We start from the raw sequence: 24,570 nt of genomic DNA, 5'->3' as shown, positions 1-24,570 counted from the left end.
ATAAGGAAGGAGGAGACAGAGTAGATAACTCCTAGATCAAGGTTGTCAAATTCTGCCCCCGAGGACAACAAAAACAAACATCTGATTTTAAAGTTATGCATCATAAATATTTATGAGATACCTTCATAGAGTTGGTGTGAACTGGGTTTAACTGCATAGGTTTATCCTGCAATCAGATCTCTGTTATCCTAAGGGGAAAATCCGAGACCTAGAGCTTTCATAACAACCTCCCCAGTGACAAGACCTTCTCCCTGAAAAGCCTCAGGATCTAATGCAGCAGGAAAGAGTGCTGCTTCCCCCCCAAACACCACCTCTCGCACTCCACTGGCAATCTACTCTCTTCTAAGGGAACAAGACTGGCTGGCATTTTTTATGTTAAACTTTGTCAAACAGCCTGTTCCTTCTGACTGCAGTAACTTATCACGCACATCTTTCTCCATTCCATTTCTCACTTTCTCTCTGTAGAGTGGAGGAGTGGCCTAGTGGTTAGGGTGGTGGAACTGAGTTGGATTCCCACTTCAGGCACAGGCAGCTCCTTGTGACTCTGGTCAAGTCACTTAACCCTCCATTGCCCCATGTAAGCTGCATTGAGCCTGCCATGAGTGGGAAAGCACAGGGTACAAATGTAACAAAAATAAAATAGATACTATTGGAGATTCTACATGGAATATTGGAGATTCTACATGGAATGTTGCTACTATTGGAGATTCTACATGGAATGTTGCTATTCCACTAGCAACATTCCATGTAGAAGGCTGCGCAGGCTTCTGTTTCTGTGAGTCTGACGTCCTGCACGTACGTGCAGGACGTCAGACTCGCAGAAGCAGAAGCCTGCGCGGCCACATTGGTGATCTGCAAGGGCCGACTTCTAGTGGAATAGCAACATTCCATGTAGAATCTCAAATAGTAGCAACAGTGGAGGAGTGGCCTAGTGGTTAGGGTGGTGGACTTTGGTCCTGGGGAACTGAGGAACTGAGTTCAATTCCCACTTCAGGCACAGGCAGCTCCTTGTGACTCTGGGCAAGTCACTGAACCCTCCATTGCCCCATGTAAGCCTGCCATGAGTGGGAAAGCGCGGGGTACAAATGTAACAAAAATAAAAAAAAATACACATATTACTACTCCTTTCTGTACTAAGCCTATATGTGTCTTCATTTCTTCCCCTCTGCCTTTGCACCACCTGTCCAACTTTCCTTGCCTCAACCTGTATTTCCCCCTTGATCACTCTTTATTTGCATGATACTCTAAACCAAGGTACCAAACAAACGATGTCAAGATAATGGGGGAAAAAATCTGAGTAAGTGGGATGACTTATTAGGGTGTAATGACTATTTCTGCAAAACTTTTGTAGTTACTCAAGGTTGCGGCCAGCTCTCCCCAGATAAACCAAACCAGCTGATCTTGTTCTTGCTTTGCTCCACTGTATGTATTTGATTGTGTAGTAGGAAAATCTGAATTACAAATTCATGCTTGCAGCGAGGCAAAATGAGAACTGCATCAACTTTGTTTGGTTGACTAGGGGTAAGGTGGAAACCCTTAGTTAAAACTGGCTCTGGAAGTTGGACCTGTTTTCACTGCTTATGCAAATACCAAGCAGCAGCAAAAGTATAATGATCTAGACATTGCTACATGCTTTTTAGTTAATGTCCTGTTGAGACTTTAATAAGCTATTAGAACAAGGGTTAATATTTTCCGCTCATCCTGGCCAAGGGAAGTGTCAGCAACCGCCTGTGCTGAAACGGATTTTGAAAGTCACAGAAACTGATGTCTCAGAGTAATGAATGCAAGAGGAAGTAAGGATGCTAGCCTGGAATTACATAAACTGTGACAAATGCCCAGGGCTTTATGAGTCAGTGTTGAGTTGTCCTCCCACATTGACCCAAGTCCAAGAGGGAAAGCACTACAGTCACCTTCACATTGTCCTGTCACGCTCCTCTCTTCCCCTCCCCCGGTCTAAGAAAAAGAGGAGAGGGCAGATCTGTCATCATTTTCTATGTTTAGGAGCCAAACTAGGGGATAGCCAAGAGTGGGGGGGGGGGGGGAGGGAAAGGATTGAAGAGACAGGCAGATCATAGGACTCTATAAGCAATAACAGAAACCAGTAAAATATGTGAGTTATGCATATATGCCTGCTACCATAGTCATGTTTATTCAATATCTGTAAAAATCTAATCAGTTTACAGCAAACGAGAGCCAAGCAGAAGCAAGCTTCCACAATATGCCTTTCAAGTCCAAAGAGGATTTCATTTCTTTATGTATTTTATTTCAAGTTCTTGCTTTCATGGGAATACGTTAAACCAATCGAAAGCAACTGGAAGTGTTAACTTTCATACAAATTAACCCTCTCTGGAGGGGATAAAGGAGTTTCCACAATACTAGGGATTTTCCACTGCATCCATAGAGCCAACACTTATGGTTACAATAAACAGCAATTATTCTCATTCCTTGCTCTTCCATTCCATCCTCTTCCCCTCCCAAATACAGGACAGTCCAGTTCTGGTTTTACTCCCTTGATATGAAATCAAATGGAAAAGGATGGTACGTCCACATCCTCATAGAATCTCTCGTTTACAGGACACCCAGGTCTCTCGTTCTCTCCCTTGGGGCAGTTATGCACCACAGTGATACTGTACTAAATAAACATGCCTCATTTACAGTAGTCTGTTGCTTTTTTTAAATTAGGCATGGCCTACCACAGTATAACCTGGGTCTTGTCCCAGCTATGCAGCTAGTTCAGGGGTGGGCAACCTCAGTCCTCTAGGGTCACAACCCGGTCGCATTTTCAGGATTTCCCCAATGAATATGCATGAGCATACAAATGGAGGCAGATCTCATGCATATTCATTGGGGAAATCTGAAAACCCGACTGGGTTGCGGTCCTCGAAGACAGAGGTTACCCACCCCTGAGCTAGCTTAAGGGCTATCATCTCATTTGATAAATAGGGAACAGGAATCCAGGGTCTGGCAAAAGCAAGCTCTAGACAAGCCTCGGGGTAAAGGAAATCCCAGACACAAGTAACTGGCTTAATGCCAATATCTGTTCCTCCCTAACATGATGGCTGCTGTTCTAAACGCACTATCAAGTCCCATATATTCATGCCTTCTTCACTGCCATGTAGATCTAATATCACAATCGGGATTTCCAGATCTGATCCCAAAGCATTTTTACTCCCATGGTAGAGATGAAATTAACAGCCACTATTGGAGTGGAGGACCTGGCACCTGAACAGCATAAGCTTCTGAAGGCCAAAATAAATGAATGCAATTCTTAGTAGTACTTCACTGCAGGTAAGATAACCCAAAGCAAAGAGACCTAGAGCCATTCACCCAAGAGTCACTGGCACAGCCAGAGATATTAGAAATGAGACATGGGATTAAATAAGTGATTCATTTCATGTAACAAAGTAAGGACGACAGGATTCAAACTCACTCCCCAGGAGTTCTGGCCTTGTTGTTCTGTGCACTGACCAACTACAATTGTTCCTCAAGGGCAAATTATTCACACATTTCTGAAACAAACACTGCCTGTCCTTCTTTCTGCAAACAGCTGCATGCCACCATATTAACCCAAGCATGTGTTCCATTGCACCTCATGATCTGAGATTTCATTTGCCAAAAATAAATACCCTGGGGTCACTTATTTTATCATTCCAAGCTCAGGCTAGAGTCTAATTTGCCAGATGGGGCCCCAAGGAAAAGTTGCATAGTGTTGAATGGAGCCGTTTTCACATGCTGGGTGATGGGAAAACAAATCATGAATGCCAAATCTGACCAAGGCTTATCTCAAAATCAGTCAAACAAGCTACTCTTTAAAAACAAAAAAAAACTTTATAAGTACCCCAACTAAAACAATGAATATCACTTACATATTTTTTCCTTTTTTTTTTTTTTAAATAGGATGGTGGTTTTGAGCAGACTAGCACAGCCAAATACATGCACATAGTATCAACGTGTGTGCATCAGGATGGCAAGGAGACAGCTAGACTACATCGTGGAGAGAGGCAGGACAAAGTCACCTTCACAGAACAATTTCTATGTTCAATGTAAGCTAAACATTTGTGAGAACGGAGGCTCTCTGCAGTAGGGATTCAAATGATTTAATACGCACAAAGTCAACACTTTCAACTATTTTCATTTTAAAATTATAGTTTTCAATCCTTGTTGTGCACATCTAATTAACTGCCTTTGTATTTCTTTCCTTATCCACTGCATTTCTATTTTCATTTATTTTTCTCCTCCCTATATAATCTCACACATTCTCATTCCATGCTCCATCTACTTACTCCCCCCGTCCACTTGTATCCCTCAATTGCTCCCTTCCATTCTGCTTGCTGTAGTCTACTCTCCCTCTCATTCAGCAGTGCAGGGAACTGGGAGTCCTGCTTATAACCAGAAGTATTATACAGAAGGACAACTATAATGGGCAAAGGGAGATACATTATAAATAAAACCCCCACACGTAGATGTACTGAAATACTTCATATGTGTGGCTTTTTGTTTATAATTTATATCCCTTTATTCATAATAAAACATGCAGATTTTTTTTGGGGGGGGGGTGGGGTTTAGAAAAAAGGGGGCTGGTAGATTCACTGAGTACAGGAATGAAATGGATCAAAGAGAAAATTAATTTAACACAAATGGATATATTACATTACAGTTTAAATAGTTTTTAAAAGACTGAGGAAATACAGACAGAAAGTTCTGAAACAAATATTAACCTCTACCAAACTCTGGCCAGAACAACCTGTTTCTTTGCCCAGCATCTCACCAGAGTTCTGATGTTGGTTTCCAAGCTGTGGGCTCACTTTGGCCTCATTTCTTGAGATGTTGCAAGGAATAACTACTGATGTACGGACCAGGGCTGAAGTGCGAACATAATGGCCAATCTTTAGGGAGCCCTTTCACCACCATAATATTGGTTAATGGATGATCCTTCATTCCCCCAACTTTATCCTCCTGCTGTACATCTACTGTCACTGATAATACTTGCATGAGTGTTTACATGAATCTTTGGCTCATCTGGTATCTAGTTCCTGATCTGTTATTTTTGTGTGTTCCCCATGGCTTATTTTGTATGAATTTATTTTGCTACACACCGTGTTGGACATTTTGTGAAGGGTTGCAGATAAGTATTTCATTTACTTACATTTGATTAAGGTAGAGAATGTTGTGTAAAGTAACAGCAGGGTCCCAACTCCATAGAACTAACAATCTGAGTTTGACTGCACAAGGATGTTTAAAAAGGCACTTCAGCTTACATGATTCAAGCCAACTGGGTACAAATGCTCCCCAAGGGCAAACAGCACTAAAATTATACATATATGTGCAATATAAACACACCAACAAGCTAGAAAAAAACACTGTTCTACCTCTGCAGATCCTATTTAAGCTGACACTCCGACAGTGACTTCAATATTTTCTGCACAGTACCAGAGAGGACCTCAAGTAAGTACATAAGTAATGCCACACTGGGGAAAAGACCAAGTGTCCATCGAGCCCAGCATCCTGTCCACGACAGCGGCCAATCCAGGCCAAGGGCACCTGGCAAGCTTCCCAAACGTACAAACATTCTATACATGTTATTCCTGGAATTGTGGCTTCTATAACTTTAATACTTATTTTATCTTGCATGACCTGTGGTGCTAGATTTTCCATACTCTTCCACCATCAAGGAAGATTTCAACGAAGCTGAGTTTCTGAGAAGTCCAGGCAAATATAACTAAGAAACCTGCTTGATGTCACCATGTAGCAGCTGGCAACAAGAGTGGAAATTTGGTTTGGGTTTCAGAAATATCACTGTTGCCATCCAAATATGAGACTCTTTCCTAATTCAGTTCAGAGTCACCTTCAAACATAAAGGGTGCCAGAGGCATACAGGAATCTCACACATCTAACTGACTTATCTGGTCTGCAAAGCTACACCCCTGGCTATGAATAGTAGTGCCTTTCCTCTATCAAAACACTTACTTGCACCTAGGTCAACGCAAACCTTTTGGGCACCTGACAGACGTCACGGCTGTAGCTATCCAGGGTTTAAAACCACACTCCCAGATACAGCTGTGTCGAAACCATGAGGTACATCCACAGGTGTTGCCTTGAGCCTGGTTCCCAAAACTGGTCCTGGAGGCACCCCAGCCAGTCAGGTTTTCAGGGTATCCACGATGAATATTCATGAGAGAGATTTGCATGCACTGCCTCCACTGCATGCAAATCTCTCTCATGAATATTTATTGTGGATATATTGAAAATCTGACTGGCTACTGGGAACCACTGCCTTGAGGCATTCAGCCACACTTGAGCAGAACGATGCACCCGGTTCAGCATCATGAACTGCTATGTGTTGACAACCCAGTCCTAACTGTTTAATCGATGGCCTGCAATGTAGAGGCATCACCACCCACACTGTGCCTCCAACAGCAAAAGACGCAAAAGAAGTCTAAGAGCCATATCTATATATAAAAATTGGTCAATCTGCTTCCCTGGATGGATGGCTGGGTTCATAACTGTATGCAAATGACGTATACATAATCGGCTCGCCTCCAGCCTTCCCTTCCCTCTCAGTGTCCCACCCTCGCGGAAAGAGGAAATTACATCAGAGGAAGGCGGAACACAGAGAGAAGGGAAGGCTGGAGGCGAGCTGAGCCTGCCGCTTTCAATGACGCCGCTGCGACTTCAGGTAAAATGGATGGAAAGGAGGGCTGTTGTGAGAGAAGAGGGCGGGCAGGTGAGGGCTGGGGTTGAACTGTAACTCGGGTGCTTAAAAGGGGGGCAGGTGGGGTGAGTCACTGGACAGGGAAGGAAGGGAGGGGAGACTCGCTGGACATGGAGGGGAAGCCAGGGGAGAGACGAGAAATCGCTTAGACGAGAGCCTTCCTAGGGCCTGTTTCATTTTTGGAGAAACAGACTTGTTTTTGCTTGTACTAAACGATTTATTTTATAAACACCAAGCATTACAAACAATATTCCCCAGACTATTGGGAAGCTATTTCTCAGAGATGTGACACCTGTGGGCTAAAACTTCTGATGTGCGTTACCATGTTAACGCATATTAGTAAACAGATGCCACTGCACAAAATACTATTTGTCAACGTGTGTTAGCAGTCTTAGAACACAATAACTCCTTTTAGTAAGTGTAATCCTTAATTTCCTGGTGGTGGAGAACAACAGCCTGTGGATGAGACGCTTGAAATTATGGTATAACAATGACTAGCACCTCGATAAGCAATAGCGACCTCTGAGGCGGCCGCCACAGTTACCTCCAACCTTCTCATATAAATATAGGACTTGGCGGCAGATGACGACTGCCAAGCTCATCCATTTTTGCCCATATCTCTTATTTCTGCAATGCTGCAGACTCTACTCAATCTTGAGCTGTACCCTCATTAGCGGTGAATCTTCTGCTGTTACTTTCTTACCGCAGAAGACAATCTCTGCCCATGAAAAGACCCGACAGTAGTCCATTTCACAGATATACAGCCCACCCATCAATCAAATCATGAAAAATGATTGAGCGGTGCCAAACACAATACAAACGACCCTTTCCTGGGCACAAATGAGAGTTTGCTCAATACTGGGGTTGCTCAGCTAAGGAGCCGGCTCAATGAGCGCCGACAGTATTAGATCTCTCTCATTTCTGCCCATTCCTGGATACTCCATACGTACCTTCGGCGCTGTCCAGGGGGTAGGCAGTCCGGTCACTCGCCGGATCTACGGCGGTGACGGTGGCTACGGAAGAGGTAACCCCGGAGATATCGCCAGAGCCCTCGCTGGCATCCGGGACGCTCTCGCGCGAGCTGAAGCGGACCCGCGAGCCGGAGTGGGAGCTCAAGTCCGGGCTGGTGTCGGACAGGCCCGGAACGTCGTCCATCCTGGTCGGCGTCACGGTGAAGCGGACGGAAGCCATTTTGGGCGGCATCGTGTCAAAAATAACGAGAAAACAACAATATCCCTGCAGACGCTTTCAGGCCCGGACAAAAGAAAGAGAAACACAATTACAAAAAAAAAAAAAAAAAAAATTGTTTCTTCTACTCAACTATCACAATAATAATTTACAAGTCCATTTTTTTTTTGAGTGCTCCAACAATTTTGGTCAATAAAAATGATGATCAGAGTCTGGAATAACACAAGAACTGGTCTCAACTTAAGTCCATAAATCTCTCAGGGTGATCAAAAAAAAAAACCCCAAAATGATTACATTAACAAAAAAAAAATTATACGGATAAAAAAAAAAAGAGTGACCTTGCTTCACCCAGAGCAATTCTAGTTAGGCATTGTCTTCTGGGCTAGAGCGTGAGAAACAAACAAAAAACCCGCCAGATACGTATCTCTCCTATCTACATATGTGCGTATATTAAATATCTAGATATCCGCGTATCTCACAGCCGATTAGCGGGGGAGGGGGGGGGAATACACCAAGGGGATGCGCGCGCAGCTCCCGGCATCTAGCATCCAATAGAAACCCACCTCTGGGCACGCGAGCCGCAAGCAGGCATAATAACCGAGAAACGCACTCGAACCCTGGTGGTGGGGTGGGGGGAGGGGCTCACCGTTACATCCCGCCTCAAGAAGACACTCGCCCTAAAAAAAAAACTGTTTTTAAAATCGGTACAAAAAAGGCGTCTAAAAAAGTTCTTTCATTCTTTTCCTTCGCGGCGTCTCCCTTCCTTGTCTCGTGCCGGTCACTCACTCACTCAGCCGGCCGGCAGTCCGTTAGTACCAGGCGCGCACGCGGCGTGTTGCTGACTGAAAGGGGGCGGGGGGAAAGGTGGGGGTAGCATCATCAGCCGGCCGGCGGCTCGCGCTCCCTCCTGCGCATCAGAGGCTGCTGCAGCGGCAACATCGTACTTTCCCTCTGCTGCAACTCGAACTATAAGTAAGAGCAAAAGCGCGAGCTCGCCTCGCGCACGTCGGGGGAAAGGGGAGGGCTGAATGCGCGCGCGCGCCCACCGCCCTCAAGGCATAGCAGGACAATGAGGCAGGCGCGCGCGCCGCCCCCGGGCACCAATGGTAACAGGCGCCCCTGCATCCTTTTTTCACCGCTAACAATGATTGGTTAAAGAGGGACACTCGCGCCACGCCGATTCCCTTCCTTTCAGTTCCCCAAACTCTCCCCCTCCCCTCCCCTCCCAACGTAACTGTCTTAAGAAGAACACGCAGATTCAAGCTTAGCTGTCAGAGCTGTCTCGTGCGCTGTAGAAGCCCCGCCCACAACAACAAGAAAAAAAATTCCCTCACCACCAACCAACCAACCAACTCGTGAAAGCGAGTCACGCAACGTCCGGAAACGCGACCTCTTCAGCCTAATTTGGAGGAGGGGAGGGGGGAAAAAAAAAAAAAAAGTCACGCGACGCATGCGCATTTCAGGAAGCAATCTACAGAGGTGGTTTTCTTAACACTTATATATAGCGCTACCAGGCATACACAGCGCTGTACACCATACACATCAAGACAGTCCCTGCTCAAAAGAGCTTACAATAGTGTGCATATTTTTTTTACAGGTCACATTTTCTTCTTAATTTGTTTTTAATGCATCTCATTCAAGCCACTCTGAGAAAAACTGCACTGGCTACCAATCAAAGAATGCATCACTTTCAAAATCTGCACGACTGTTCATAAAATTGTTTACAGCAAGGCACCGGGATACATGACAGACCTCATCGACCTGCCATCCAGAAAAAGCATCCCGCACATTCCTTAATCTTCCCTTCCCAAACTGTAAAGGTCTCAAATACAAACTAACGCATGCGTCAACCTTTTCCTACCTGAGTACACAATTCTGGAATGCGCTGCCGCGCAATTTAAAAACGATCTACGAACTAGCTAACTTCCGGATTCTACTGAAGACTCGTCTCTTTAACAAGGCATACAATGATCAACAAATATGAACTCCTGTACACATATCCAGAACTGCCTCCACCAGTGGCATAGGAAGGGGGGGGGGGCGGTCCACCCTGGGTGCACGCCGCTGGGGGGTGTTGGCTCCGCACTGGTGCACTGCCCTCTCTGCCCCGGAACAGGTTACTTCCTGTTCCGGGACAGAGAGAGCAGTGAATCAGCGCGGAGCCGACACACCCCAGCAACGTGCAGTCGGGGCGGATCGGCCCTCCCGCCAGTCCCTCGCCGCAGGTATGCACTCCGGGGGGGTGCGCCGTGCTGCATCCAGGGGGGGGGATGCGCAGCGGCGACCCGCCCCGGGTGTCAGCTCCCCTCTCTACGGCTCTGGCCTCCACAACATCTACTTGCCAAAATATTAACATGTTTTTCATTATCATGCTACCCAAGATCCTTTCGCTATTACTAAATGTATATTTTCTTATATATTTCTTATTATGTTTGCTTGTTAAAACACTATCATGTTCCATCATTATCATGTACCCAAAGTCCTTCTGTTAACACTAAACGTATACTCTCTCATGTATTTCCACTACTCATGATGTATTGTAAGCCACATTGAGCCTGCAAAGAGGTGGGAAAATGTGGGATACAAATGCAACAAATAAATAAACACCACAAAATCAACACGATCATACCTAAACCTCTGCTACCCAAACAGCAAAGGACTCAAATACAAATTCACCTATGCATCCAGCTTTTCCTACTTAAGCACACAACTATGGAATGCACTACCAAAAGCAGTAAAAACTATGCTCAAGCACCTAAATTTCCGGAAAGCACTAAAGACAGACTTGTTTAGAAGAGCATACCCCACCGACCCAACATAAAAATACTTGGATACCTGTGACACAACATAACCAAAGTCCGTAATGGACATTACCTGACTCTTCCTCACCCTTTCTAATCCCCCCCCCCCCCAATTATACCTATCACATTCTACCACAACATTACCTTGTGTATTCGTTATACATTGTATTTGTTCAGACCGGAACCAGCTAACGCCGTAAACAGAACTATGTAAGCCTGCAAAAAGGTGGGGAAATGTGGGATACAAATGCAACAAATAAATACATTAATTAAAAATCTCCATAAATTATTCCATGCTGTGTTACATGTCTTCCTGGGGGTTCTAGAAAAGATATTGGAACAAAATTAAGTTATACGTGTGATGAGTTATTTTGTCTCCCTTACGATTTTTTCCTTCACACTTAACAGTTCCTGGACCTGTTCTGGTCTCATAATGTGTTACCCGCTTTGAACTGCAACACATTAGCCCGATAAAAGACCGAATTATCATTATCTCTGAAGTGGGCTGAAACAGCTTATTGTTGGTCAAATTACATTTTATTTGGATTTGATTTTCCGAACTTGAACTCAAATAAATATATAAACTTTTTTTTTTCACTGTGACAGCAGAAAATAGAAAAGAAAAGAACTTTTTGGTGCTTTGACTGGTTTGTTTGAGATAAGATTTGATCAGCTTTGGCATTCACAATGTGTGTTCTCATTATTCCACTGCCTGAAAAACTGCTCCATTCCGTTCTATTCACATTTTCCCTGGGGCAGCAGTTCTGGTCTGGAAGGCTGTTAAAGGACATTTTTCTACAGGGCTTCATATGGCAAAATAAGCTAATGAGAATGATTAACTGACCTCCAGGGTTTGTTATTTTATTCTGGCGAGTAAAATCTCAGATCATGAGGTGTAGTGGAACCATGGCCAAAATGGAACACGTGCCTGGGTTAATATGGTCAATCTATTTAAAGGGACCGTCTCTTCCCGATGTGGGGACTTAAATCAAGCAGTCATTCATTCCTGTCCCAACCATCCCAATCTTTAGCATGTACACAGTCCAAACGCCACATTTAGATGTGATCGGCGTTTGGACTGTGTACATGCTAAAGATTGGGATGGTTGGGACAGGAGTGAATGACTGGGTTAATATGGTGGCATGCAGCTCTTGGCAGAACGAAAGGCAGGCAGTATTTGTTTCAGAAATGTGCGAATAATTTGTCCTTGAGGGGCAATTGTAGTTGGGCAGAACTACCAGGCCAGAACACCTGGGGTCTGAGTTTGAATCTTGTCTGTCACTGCATCAAATGATCCTATGCCTCATTTCTAATATCTCTGTACCACCGATTCCCTTCTGGAATCTTGGGTGATGAGCTCTAGGCCTCTTTGCCTTGGGTTACCTCACCTGTAATGAAGCACTACTAAGAATTGCATTTATTTCTATTGACTTTCAGAAGCTTACACTGTTCAGGTGCCACGTTCTCCACTCCAGTGATGGTGTGTTTCCATTTCTGCTCTGCCACGGTAGTAAAAGTGCTTTAGGGCTGCAAGTCCCAATTGTAATATTTCCAGTTTCAGCATGGCAGTGAAGAAAAGGTGAATATATGAAAAAAGAAATGTATTAAATGAGTCCAATGGAAAGCTATCATCTTATATTATTTTATTTACCGACTTTTGTATGTACATGTTCAAGTGGACTAACATAGCAGCTTCACTAACTTTTCCCTGCTATTAATAACATATCTATTTGTTTATATAAATATATGTGCAGATATATAGATGTTGAATAGCAGCGGAAACCAAGGAGGTTTTTATCCAACCTCCTTGGCGAACCCATGGAGCCATTTTTGCAAGTGCTGACAAGTGCACTATTGATTTGAATGCGACCATCCCTCTGACCATCACAGGAGCTGTCCAGTCCCTGGTGCTGAAGAATGGCTGTAGTAAGCCCCCCCCCCCCCCCCATCTTCATTAGTAATTTTTTTTTTTTTTTTGGGGGGGGGGGGGGGGGGTCTAACAGAAGTTCCAAAAGCTGCAAAGACCAAATCCAGGGCCTACATACACACAAACAACTGTGATTTTTAAATCTGCCTCTCTGTTTTAGGTTACTTGAATTGTGATCATTAAATACATAAACCAGTTTTGAGACCTAATGTACTGTTTCCCACTATCCCATAAGCATGATTAATAGGTGATTGCAGTGGAAATGGGCCCCTCATACATCTAGCATTTACCATAACGCATCATCATTACAATTCAGTGGTTGCTGAGTAATTTATTCTGGGTGTGCATCTCTCTCTGCCTTGCTTTTCTTTATTATTGGTACCAAAATTGTATGTTGAAGGGTAGGTAACCTGTCTCTGTATTGTGAAACCATGTTGTCATTGCTATACACATCAAACTTATAAAGTAAAGTAAAAAAAAACACACCATTATACAGAGATTAAGTCTGGCCTTTTCCTCACACGTGGCTTTATAAAACGATCCTATATCTGCACACGACTATGGAATGCATTACCAAATGCTATAAAGATAACGCATGATCTGTTAACCTTCCGGAAGTTATTGAAGAGAAACCTATTCAAAGAGACTTACAACAAGAATCCTTCATAAAAGTCTGACATCAAAATGCACCAAAATGAACTGACATTGGTCCCTTTAATTGCAATGAAATCATTGAGTGTTATACCTTGTTCTTATATACCTGTTATAAATTATCTATTTATTTACTCCTATTCACTTTATATTTTATTTACTTACTTCTATTTACTTGATATTTTTATATCTTAATTTATAACATCACTCTGTATGTATCATTCCGTTAATGGCGATCGCCATTGCGACATAATGTAAGCCACATTGAGCCTGCAAATAGGTGGGAAAATGTGGGATACAAACGCAGCAAATAAATATTTTGACAGCGATTCATGTGTTTTTTGTAACACACTTAATTTTAGGTGGATTACAAGTATTTTAAATAAAATAAATTTGAGAAATGGAGTAGATGACAGTTCAGAGGAATTTAAGAGCTAGCTTGTGTAGGGTTTCCAGGCCACATGGACAGGGTTTAAACTCTCCTGAGTTATTTTGTAGATCTCTGACAAAATCATACTGGGTAATGCGGGGTGGTTGATCTGTTAGTTCACTTTAAAGGCAATAAAAATAAATAAATCAAAAGAAAATAAAAGAAGGTGATATCGTTTTTATTGCACTAACTGAATGTTTGTTTGTATTTTACAAGCTTTCTAAAGTTTGTCCAAAAATGTATTAAAATCATTCTGGGAAGGAAGGGAAGGGCCTCATAAAATCATGCCACTTGTCATCTGTGATTGTTGCATGCTTTAACAACTGAAGGGCTTAAAGCAAGTCCCAGCAGGCTCAGATCTCCATCAGCATTTATAAATTATGTCAACATGCACAAATAGATAATATATCCCAGACTTCTGGATAAGGTGCCTCACAGCCGGACCATGACGTTTCCAAATGTTTACTCATAGTGCCAGGCTGGCTTAAGAATATTTTCCATTGCAGCACAGTGGCTGGCCTGACTCCTGCTGAATTTAGACCCTGTGAACAAGTTCCCTTCTCAGATGCAGCCAAAGAAGGTCCCTGTGTGTGGAGCATGCTTCTCACCTGGCACAGTCCTGAGGAGAGGAAAATGTCATACTAATAATCTGATGCAAAGAATGACAAAAGCACTTACATTCTTTCTGCCATTTCCTTAAAAAGGTACCTGGTCAAAATAGCCCTGACTTAACAGCCACTGTCAAAACAGCCTGCCCACATTATAATCCTTGACAAGTTAGCCGCATGAGAAAAGGGCCCGATCAGGCTGCCCAGAATATGGGACTGCATTTCTTTCCTAATAGTCTTACCTTGGCAAACAGGATAAGGTTGGTAAGACTATGAAAATGATGACAATATATTAGCATGGAAGAATAGTTTCTTTAAATAGCAGAACAGATCATTAATACCAGTTTGTAGCTATAGAATTTTGTTTTTGTATATATGCTCTATGCTGGTAGGAGTCTTCATCAGTGAAGATTTCACTTGTAGTTTATTATAGTTTTTGTGATGTGTTATTTTTTTCTTAGGGGGCTATTTTGTCAAGAGTTGTTTTGTGGGAGGGCCATTTTGTCAAGGGTTATTTTGTTACAAGGCTTTTTTGTCGGGGCTATTACGACTTGGGTGCCCCTTAAAAAGCTACTTCCGTTTATTGGTAGAGTCTAAATACCACCCCACCCAGAAAGTGTTTTTATCATGTCGATTAAAAGTTCTGTTATCAGATCAAAGGGTTGGAGGTGAGTGTGTACGAGGTGGAAACATCTTCATTTCAAAACGCCAGAGCAGCGGGGGATGTTCTGCTTCAGCCCCTTCCTTCAATATGCCTCTGTCAGTGTAGATCCTTGTGTTGTCTTCATTGTGGCAGGGGAGGGAGGGGGTGTCTGTAGGAAAAAACAGCCACAGAAATGTCACTAAGACAAATAGCCCCCCAGACATGCTGACCTGGAGCTCGGCCTGAGGACTCTACCTAGGCAATAGTGTTTTGTGAAGGTATGGATGGAGGACCAGGTGGTGCTTTGCCTTGGTATTGCAGCCTGCTCACTTAATCATTGTTTAGACTGAAGCAATAATGATTTATACACTCTCCATTTGAATAAAGAGTTTAATTTACCCAATACGAATCCAAAAAGAATCTGTGGTATTATATTCTGTGAACAGTCTGTGGTGATCAAGTGAGCAGGCTGCAATACCAAGGCAAGACACCACCTGGTCCTCCATCCATACCTTCGCAAAACACTATTGCCTAGGTAGAGTCCTCAGGCCGAGCTCCTTCGGTCGGACAGTACTACAAACCGCCCTAACATTGGGGCAGCACTTGGGGAAAATCCACCGCTTATTTCTGGGATAAGCAGCATAAAATGTATTGAACGTTTTCGGGATCTTGGCCATTGTTGGAAACAGGATGCTGGGCTTGATGGATCTTTTGTCTGTCCCAGTGTGGCAATACTTATGTACTTATGGCAGTATGAGGCAGTGGGACCCAAACTCCTATCACTATCTCCATTGTTATTCTCTGACAGAGCTGGGGGAGGGGCAAGAAGTAGGTCAACAGGAAATGTGTCGCTGTAGTGTACACCGCTTCAGGCAGGCCAGACACTTTGTGGCTTGTATTTTAGAGGGATACCTGTCCTGAACTACAACTCCATGCATGCAGTGTGACAGGCAGAAACCAGACCTGCATCAGCCTTATCTGGAAAAAGGAGCAGACTGTTCAACCCTACCCACATCTTTTATAAATGACTGTAGTGGACCAATAGGGCCATAATCCTGCAACCCCCTGGAGGGGGAAGAGAGAGGCTTCCTTGTACCCTGGCAATAATTACCAGGAAAAGAGTTTGACCAGATTCCCCGCTTACAGCAACAGTGACACCCAGTGGTCACTCTTTGAATGGCGCATCACTTTTATACAGTAAAGCAAATTTAGCAACAGCGGAGGACGGCTCTGAAAACTGAAGTCCATCCTTACCTCTCAACCCTCATCTCCCCTTATGTTCCTACCCGTAACATCCGCTCTCAAGACAAATCCCTCCTTTCAGCACCCTTCTCCACCACCGCCAACTCCAGGCTCCGCCCTTTCTGCCTCGCCTCACCCCATGCATGGAACAAACTACTACTACTACTACTACTACTATTTAGCATTTCTATAGCACTACAAGGCGTACGCAGCGCTGCACAAACATAGAAGAAAGACAGTCCCTGCTCAAAGAGCTTACAATCTAATAGACAAAAAATAAATAAAGTAAGCAAATCAAATCAATTAATGTGAACGGGAAGGAAGAGAGGAGGGTAGGTGGAGGCGAGTGGTTACAAGTGGTTAAGAGTCAAAAGCAATGTTAAAGAGGTGGGCTTTCAGTCTAGATTTAAAGGTGGCCAAGATGGGGCAAGACGTAGGGGCTCAGGAAGTTTATTCCAGGCGTAGGGTGCAGCGAGACAGAAGGCGCGAAGTCTGGAGTTGGCAGTAGTGGAGAAGGGAACAGATAAGAAGGATTTATCCATGGAGCGGAGTGCACGGGAAGGGGTATAGGGAAGGACGAGTGTGGAGAGATACTGGGGAGCAGCAGAGTGAGTACATTTATAGGTTAGTAGAAGAAGTTTGAACAGTATACGAAAACGGATAGGGAGCCAGTGAAGCGACTTGAGGAAAGGGGTAGTATGAGTAAAGCGACCCTGGCGGAAGATGAAACGGGCAGCAGAGTTTTGAACCGATTGGAGAGGGGAGAGGTGACTAAGTGGGAGGCCAGCAAGAAGCAGATTGCAGTAGTCTAAAGGAGAGGTGAAAAGGGTGTGGATGAGGGTTTTGGTAGAGTGCTCGGAAAGAAAGGGGCGGATTTTACGGATGTTGTAAAGAAAGAAACGACAGGTCTTGGCAATCTGCTGGATATGAGCAGAGAAGGAGAGAGAAGAGTCAAAGATGACCCCAAGGTTTCGAGCTGAGGAGACAGGGAGAATGAGAGAGCCGATACGCCAGGCCCCCTCCCTGCCCATCTTCAAATCCTTGCTCAAAGCCCACCTCTTCAATGTCGCCTTCGGCACCTAACCACTACACCTCTACCCAAGAAATCTAGACTGCCCCAACTTGACGTTTCGTCCTTTAGATTGTAAGCTCCTTTGAGCAGGGACCGTCCTTCTTTGTTTATTTTGTACAGCGCTGCGTAACCCTAGTAGCGCTCTAGAAATGTTAAGTAGTAGTAGTAGGTTATCGAAAACACATATGCAGCTTGAGCAGCAGCAGCGCAAGCTTCACTCATCTGCACATATAGAACAGTCATTGGCAATACAGAGCACCCTATCGCAACACCAGTATAGAACACACAGTGGCAGAGCAAGCTCTCTCTCTCTCTTATTGACTCTGTTCTGGAACCAAAGAACATTCTGGTTCTGTTTCTGTTTTCATTCAATTAGCATCGGATGATTTCTTCAGCTTTATCAGGTGCACCAGCCCCAGACTGCTCTCCACCGCAGCCATCAGAGCTAAAGGCAGAGGGACAGACAGACCAAGTGAGCCATGGATCCCGTGGACACCTGCCCTTCCAGAAACAGTGGTGAGCATTCATTCCTCCCACCCCACCCTGTCTGAAAACTTGTAGGTTGGAGGGTCCAGCCAGGATCCCGCAGGAGAAGCTGGTCCCCCAGACTATACCATGACTGTTCAGGAGGATGCTGTAACACAGAAGAAGAAGAAAAAAAAACAACGAGAGTATAGTTATAATTTGGGACCAGTTTGGGTGGGTACCTCCTAGCAGAGAATGATAAGGACACATCCGTGGTCTTTTCTACAAACTAAACTTGAAAATGGACATCATTACTCTGCCTTCCTGCTTGAACATCTTGTCTGAAACCAAATTCTGTGGCTGAATCAACGGTGCAATGATACCTACACCCACCCCCCTCCACCTCCATTTCCAAGGAAAGAATATGTCATAAGGTTTAAGCCATAGCATCACATCCCTCAGTCAGTCAGGGCCGCCGAGAGCCGGGGCCGGGCCTGGGACAAGACAACCCCCAGGCCCCCCCACCCGAGGTCGTCGCCCACCTGAAGTTGCCGGGCCCCCCCTCCACCCGCTACCGGGCCCGGAACTAACCTTAAGTCTCCTTCTTTCACTTGGCGCAAGCAGCAGCAGGGCAGACCTCTCCTCCTTCCTTCCGTGCCCCGCCCTCGCGGACGTTACGTCAGGCGAGGGCGGGACACGGAAGGAAGGAGTGGCCTGCCCTGCTGCTGCTTGCGCCAAGTGAAAGAAGGAGACTGAAGGTTAGTTCTGGAGCGAGGCGGGCGGGCCACACTGCAGCGGCGGCGGCGCCGGGCCCCCCCCCCCCCCCCGGAGGCCCGGGCCCAGGGACTTTTGTCCCCCCTGTCCCCCCCTCTCGGCAGCCCTGCAGTCAGTCAGAGATTTTCAGGATATCCATAATGAATATTCATATCTTACTTCTAACGCCAGTCAGAAAAATCACAAATTTCATTAAACTTTTATAATATTTTCTTCTTTACTGAAATATTTTATGCAATAAACACTTTCTTGTGGAAATATTTCCTGTTTATACTGACACAAATCAGCCTACATATGTATGTTATAACCTCATACTTACTAAACACCAAGCATTACCACCATTCATACTTCAATGGAGCTCATTGCCCCACCCTTTCTTTTTACTCAAAATACAAACGCAATACAAAAAACCATCCTAAGCATAAACAGATGTCCTGAACCAATCTGTAACAAAGTCACACTTTTAATTTAGCAAGGAGTCTTCTGAAGAACAGTGCTGCATTTGTAATCCCCAAAAGTCTTATCTTTGAGCAGTGCAATCTTGCAGGCTCCTTATTTTTCTATCCGCTTCATGGTTGGCTGAAGAACAGAGATAAGCCTCACAGCCCAAGCTCTGTGATGCTGTAACACAGCATTATCTCTTTAACATAAACCTCTTCAAGCCAGGGTCGTAGCCAGACATCAACGTTAGGGGGGTCCGGACGTCAGACTGAGAAACCAAAAGAAGGAAGAAGACTTTGGCTGGTGGGGGTTGGGGTCCCCCCGCCAGCAAAGGTAGCAGGCGGCGGGAGGGGGGGCTGAGAGGGTTGCCGGCAGGGGGGGTCCAGGGCCAAATATAAGGGGGCCCAGGCCCCCGTGGCCCCATAGCAGCTACGCCCCTGCTTCAAGCCCAACGCGTTTCGCACTAGGCGTCTTCAGGGGCTCCAATTCTATGCACAATAGCAAAACAGGAATATAAATTCCCTCCCCACATATCAACAATATACCACATTCAATATACTTAAAAGCTATATTCACCTCACTCTCTATGAGCTCTCATATCTCTGGGCAATTGCCAAGATGGCTGCCTCCATGGAATGCCGGAAGTGACATCAGCAAAGCGGTGTTACCGCAATACAGGTTATACTCTCTCGTACCCTGTTGCTGTCTTTTATAGATTCTCCCACTCCACTTCTTTGTTCAAACCCGTAGGTGTCACTGTTCTCCAATACTCACTCTGCATCATTCTATGTAGCACATTGCCTTTACTTAAATTTATTTGTAATAGCACTACAAACCTCAAATCTTCTAACCTATGTTGGTTATTCTGCCACCAGTGTTTAACAAGTGGTGTATCAACTTTGTGAAGTCTAATATTGCTCAGATGTTGTGCAATGCGATGTTTTACCTTTTTCACTGTTTGGCCTATGTACATTCATTTACATGGGCAAACAATCGCATCTATAACATAGGATGAATCACAATCTGTAGAGGACCATAACTGAACAAATCTAAAATTGCTTTGGTTAGGAATTTCAACACTACAGGTCTCCAAAGCATGTGAACAATATGTACAGCCCTTACACGTATGATGTCCACGCCCTTCAGTCTCAAGTAAATGTGTGTGGGTTGTTTCAATTTTTCTCTTAAATTTTGTCCACGCCTGAATGAGAACCGAGGACTATCTTGAAACACTTTATGGATACCTAAAATACCCCAGTATTTCTGTATAATTTGAATTAACTTGTTTCGACTGTGCTGCATAGGGTAAAATGCATGTCAACCGATCATCTGCATGTTCATTACCTTTCTCATCATTGGAGCCGACTCTGTGGGTGCTTGAGCACCCCCAATATTGAGAAAATTCCTTGTATGTGTCCAGGGAGGGGTTATTTTCATTGGCCTTAGCACCGCCAATAATTTTGAAAAGTTGGCTCCTATGTTTCTCATGAATACTCATGAGATAAATTCGCAAAGATTGGAGATCTATTATGCAGATTTAGCTCATGCATATTCATTGTGGATATCCTTTAATTCAGACTGGATCTCAGGAAAGGTTTGGGAAGCCCAGGTTTAGGCCAAGGACCACAGTGCAAATTGCTAGGCAACAGCAAAGGGATGAAGGGGAAATGCATGCTAATTCAGTCTTCATTCTCTCCGAGCTGTAGTGTTCAGCTATTGCCTCCTATAGTCCATAAACATTTTCTGTTTTCTCTCTTCTAGACAGAACATCTCTTCTGGAGGAGAAACAGGAAATGGCTCTGGAACCAGCTTCCTCTGTACCCACAGTTGTGTCTCAAGCTCAGATCACATTGGTGCGGGAGGGCCTGGCATCCCAGGAGATAGGGGATCGCCCAGGAAAGCCATGTCTTCCAGGCCAGTCGGCACTGTTCACCCCAGCCTCCAACTCTCTGATCATCACGGGGGAGTCAGCCAAGGTCATCATGAAAGTTAAGGCTCTAGGGCCGTCACCGGCTGAGGGGCGGGACCCTCGGCCTCAGACCTTTGTGCTGACGCCAGCAGCAGCTCGGTGGGCAGCACCGGGGCAGGGTGGGGAAGTTGCACGGCTACTGCCCACAGCAATGGACCTGGGCCAGATCTTGCACGGCCCCAAGCCAGTTCTGCTCACCAAGGCCAACAGCGGTGGAGGGCAGGCCTCAACTCTGGGGGAGGAAATGCTAATAAGAGTCAAAGACAGGCCTCCACAGATCGGGCCCCAGGCCGCCTGGAGGATGGCAGGTGTGCCCACACGGCCCCAGCTTCCACCAGGCGGGGTCCACACTGGGTCCTTGGGGACATGTCACTTTCCTGCTCCTCCAAGGGTGTGTATGAGAACTTCAGAAGATGGCAACAGTACAAGACCCTGGCACGCAGACATTTTCCTAATAGCCCAGACGCAGAGGCCGTCTCCTGCTTCCTCATGTGAGTTTTGGGGAGGGCCAAGCCAGGGGAGGGTGGGGGAAAAAAGGAGAACTGCCCGTGGCTGAGGTTATATGTGGATGTGCGGTGTTAAGGGAGAATTGTCATTCTCTTAGCAGTCAGTAGGGCGGCGTGTGCCGGTTTGAAGGAGACCTGCCCTTACGTCTCTAAAATGGCATCAACCCTAGTGATGATAAAGGAAGACCTGCCTTTCTTCTGCTTTTGCTCCCCAGCCCTGTCCTGCGCTCCCTGGCTCGCCTGAAGCCTGAGATGAGAATCGAGGAAGGCGTACCCAGAGCTGTCCAGGAGTGGCAGAGAATCAGCAACTTCGACCGCATGGTGTTCTACGAGATGGCAGAAAAGTGAGGCCCTCTCCCTCCCCATTTCTCTCTGTGTTCATCCATCTATCTCTCTCTCTCTCTCTGTTTCACAATTTTTTTTTAATATTTGAAATTTATTGAAGAAATTTTAATAAATGTACAACATGAAAAACATAACCCCAACTACAAAAAAAAAAAAAAAAAAACTATAATAAGGACATCAACATAACCCCCAGCAAGAATAAAATACAAAACCATAATACAAAATAGAAACAGGGAACAAGAACCCAAATGGAAATACGGGGGTAGAAAGGGTGCCAAAAATTGGGTATGAAAAAATACGGGGGCTAAGCACCGACTCTATAATGACGATTGCGCATGAAATGGCCATTGTAGAAAACAGTGTAAATCGGCAGACACATCCATTACTTTAGCTGTGAGCGCTTACGCCAGGCGTCAAAGGCTGGCAGAAATGTCTGCGCCTAAAGCTGGCAGTTGTTTCGTGTGTAAGTCATACAATCCTACAACGTGGGGTGTGAGACCTTACCGCCAGCCATTGACGTAGCGGTAAAGTCTCACGTAACCAGGCAGTAATGACCTACACACGTCAAATGCCACTTAGCACGCACCCGATACACGCCTCCAAATAAAACATTTTCAGACGCGTGTATCAGACGCGCACCAAAAATTAAGTTACCGCAAGAGTACCTGGGCGGTAACTCCATTTTTGGCGCGCGTAGACGCTTACACGGCTTAGTAAAAGAGCCCCTTAGCAATTAAGTTAGGTGCCTCATTGGCACTGTTCTAGAACTCGCGTGTCCAAATGTCCACGCTAGTCAAAATTTGTGGGTGGGCAACCAAGTCCAATCTATCTGAATATCAGAATGTTCACCTTAGTGGAGTATTGAGGTTGGCACTTAAAAACTGGAACTAGATTGCTTACCCAACAGAGGCGTAGCCAGGCTCTGTATTTTGGATGGGCCCAGAGGTAAATTGGAGGGGTCGTTCCGTACGTGCCCCCTCTCCCCCCAACCACACCATACCACAAATATCTTCCCGGAGATATTTTTTAAGAATATAGAGGGTTTTTTTTTCACCTACCCCAAATCTCCCTCTCCTTGGCGGCATCCCGACATCTGTGCTCATGTGTCTGAACTCTGTCCCTCCCCGGTGTCAGTTCAGGCATCCTCGCTGCTTGCGTCGGCCCTGCAGGCTTCCATCTGCTGTGTCCCGCCCTCGCTGACATCATTGCCTGTTTCCTGTCTGGCAGAACGCAGAAGATGGAAGCCTGCGGGGCCGGCACAAGCAGTGAGAATGAATCGCTGCAGGTGCCGAGGATGCCTGTACCGACACTGGGGACGGTTGGGGTTCAGAGATCGGAGCGCAGATGCTGGGACGCCAGGGAGGAGGGGGGAAGAGAGAAGTGTGGCGCTGCAGCTGGGTGGGCCTGAGCCAAGAATGGGTGGGCCTGTGCCCACCCAGGCCCACTCATAGCTACGCCACTGTTACCCAATGAAAAAACTGGTCAGATACCCCATCAAGCTGAGATTGGTCTTAGTGCATCCAGTGTGAGGCTGCGTCTGCATCCTAGAAATCATATTTCAGTGCAGGCCTCTGATCTTTCCCATTGTTACAGGAATCTGAGTTTATGTCATGATCTGATGCAACCCATTTTAATTTGTCTAGGCATCTGAGTATAGTGGGAAGCATCTATGGGCATGCTGGGGGTACCTGGCTGGTCCTGTCTCACATCTGTATCTCTGTGTTAATGTTATAGCCACAATCAAATGGGATTTCTTGTCACACTTTTACATTTCCACAGGTTCATGGAGTTTGAGGAGGAAGAAGAGCTTCAGCTGCAAAAAGTGCAGCTCAGTTCCCAGTACCAGCATCCACCAGTGCTGCCATCAGCCCTCAGAATCCCCGATACAAAGCGTGAATCACCAGCTATGGCAGATGTCGCCAGACAGCAAGGTCTGTCCCAGGTGCAGCTTGGGCCTTCCTTGCTGATAAATCTCTGTGCAATGTAAAAATGGCTCCTGCAGAGCGAAACTGGAACGAGAAGCCTAGGCTGTGATCTCACTAAGCACTCACCAGCTTAAATGATATCAGGTGGACCTTTGCATGATGTGAGCTTCACCAAATACAGCCTAGGTTTCAAATTTCATTTACCCTCTGCAGGAGTCAGGACTTCTTGAGGGGACTGGGTTGTGCTTGTGATTTCAGGGCACCTTATTCACTTCTATCCCTCCACTTGACTCCACCCAACCAGTGTACTTCCCCAAAAAGGCAACAGCTAAGACCCCCCAGCCCAAGCGGAGACAGCGCAGACCGGTAGTACGAGCCGTAGCACAGGTGGCGACCAAGGAGGTGCCTCCAGAGGCGGTGGCACAGTACATAGAAATCATGGATGGGCTGAAGCCCAAGACAGCAGAGGACACAGAGAATGCCCAAGACCAGGAGAAGGAGGAGGAGCCAGCGTCTGACCAGGAGCTCCTCAACTACATTCACCATCTCTGTGACATCGACACCTTTGTATCCAAGGTAACAAACAGCTCCTCCTGCTGTCTCCATACTGAGGCCTTCCCTCATTTCCACTGACAGTTCTTCTACTGCACCCTCATTCCTGCCCTGCTGTACAACCTGCTATTCTGGTACTGAGACCCTCACACATAACTCTTCCAGAGCATCTCAGTCCTACCACGAAATGTCCTCTGCTGTCTCAGTTAGCAGGGCTCTCCTTCCTCCTTTGCTATTTTAGGTGGAAGCCATAATTCACCCAGGGTTCCTGGCAGAGCTGTTGTCCCCAGAGAAGGAGAGAGACCCCCTTAGTCTCACT

The 24,570-nt window shown here is 45.5% G+C and overlaps 1 protein-coding gene across 1 annotated transcript in view; it reads right to left on the bottom strand.

The window, feature by feature from the left end:
• The window catches only part of SLC12A6 (solute carrier family 12 member 6), a 41,065-nt gene extending 31,988 nt beyond the window's left edge, over positions 1–9,077 (bottom strand). The window contains 2 exon segments of the mRNA XM_030186321.1: positions 7,663–7,957; positions 8,547–9,077. Coding sequence (XP_030042181.1) covers positions 7,663–7,915 — 253 coding nt within the window. The 5' untranslated portion in view covers positions 7,916–7,957; positions 8,547–9,077.
• Between the last annotated feature and the right edge of the window lie 15,493 nt (positions 9,078–24,570).

This window comes from Microcaecilia unicolor, chromosome 14 (genome assembly GCF_901765095.1).
Source record: "Microcaecilia unicolor chromosome 14, aMicUni1.1, whole genome shotgun sequence".
NCBI classification, from domain to species: domain Eukaryota; kingdom Metazoa; phylum Chordata; class Amphibia; order Gymnophiona; family Siphonopidae; genus Microcaecilia; species Microcaecilia unicolor.
This window is presented reverse-complemented; position numbering and strand designations above follow the sequence as displayed.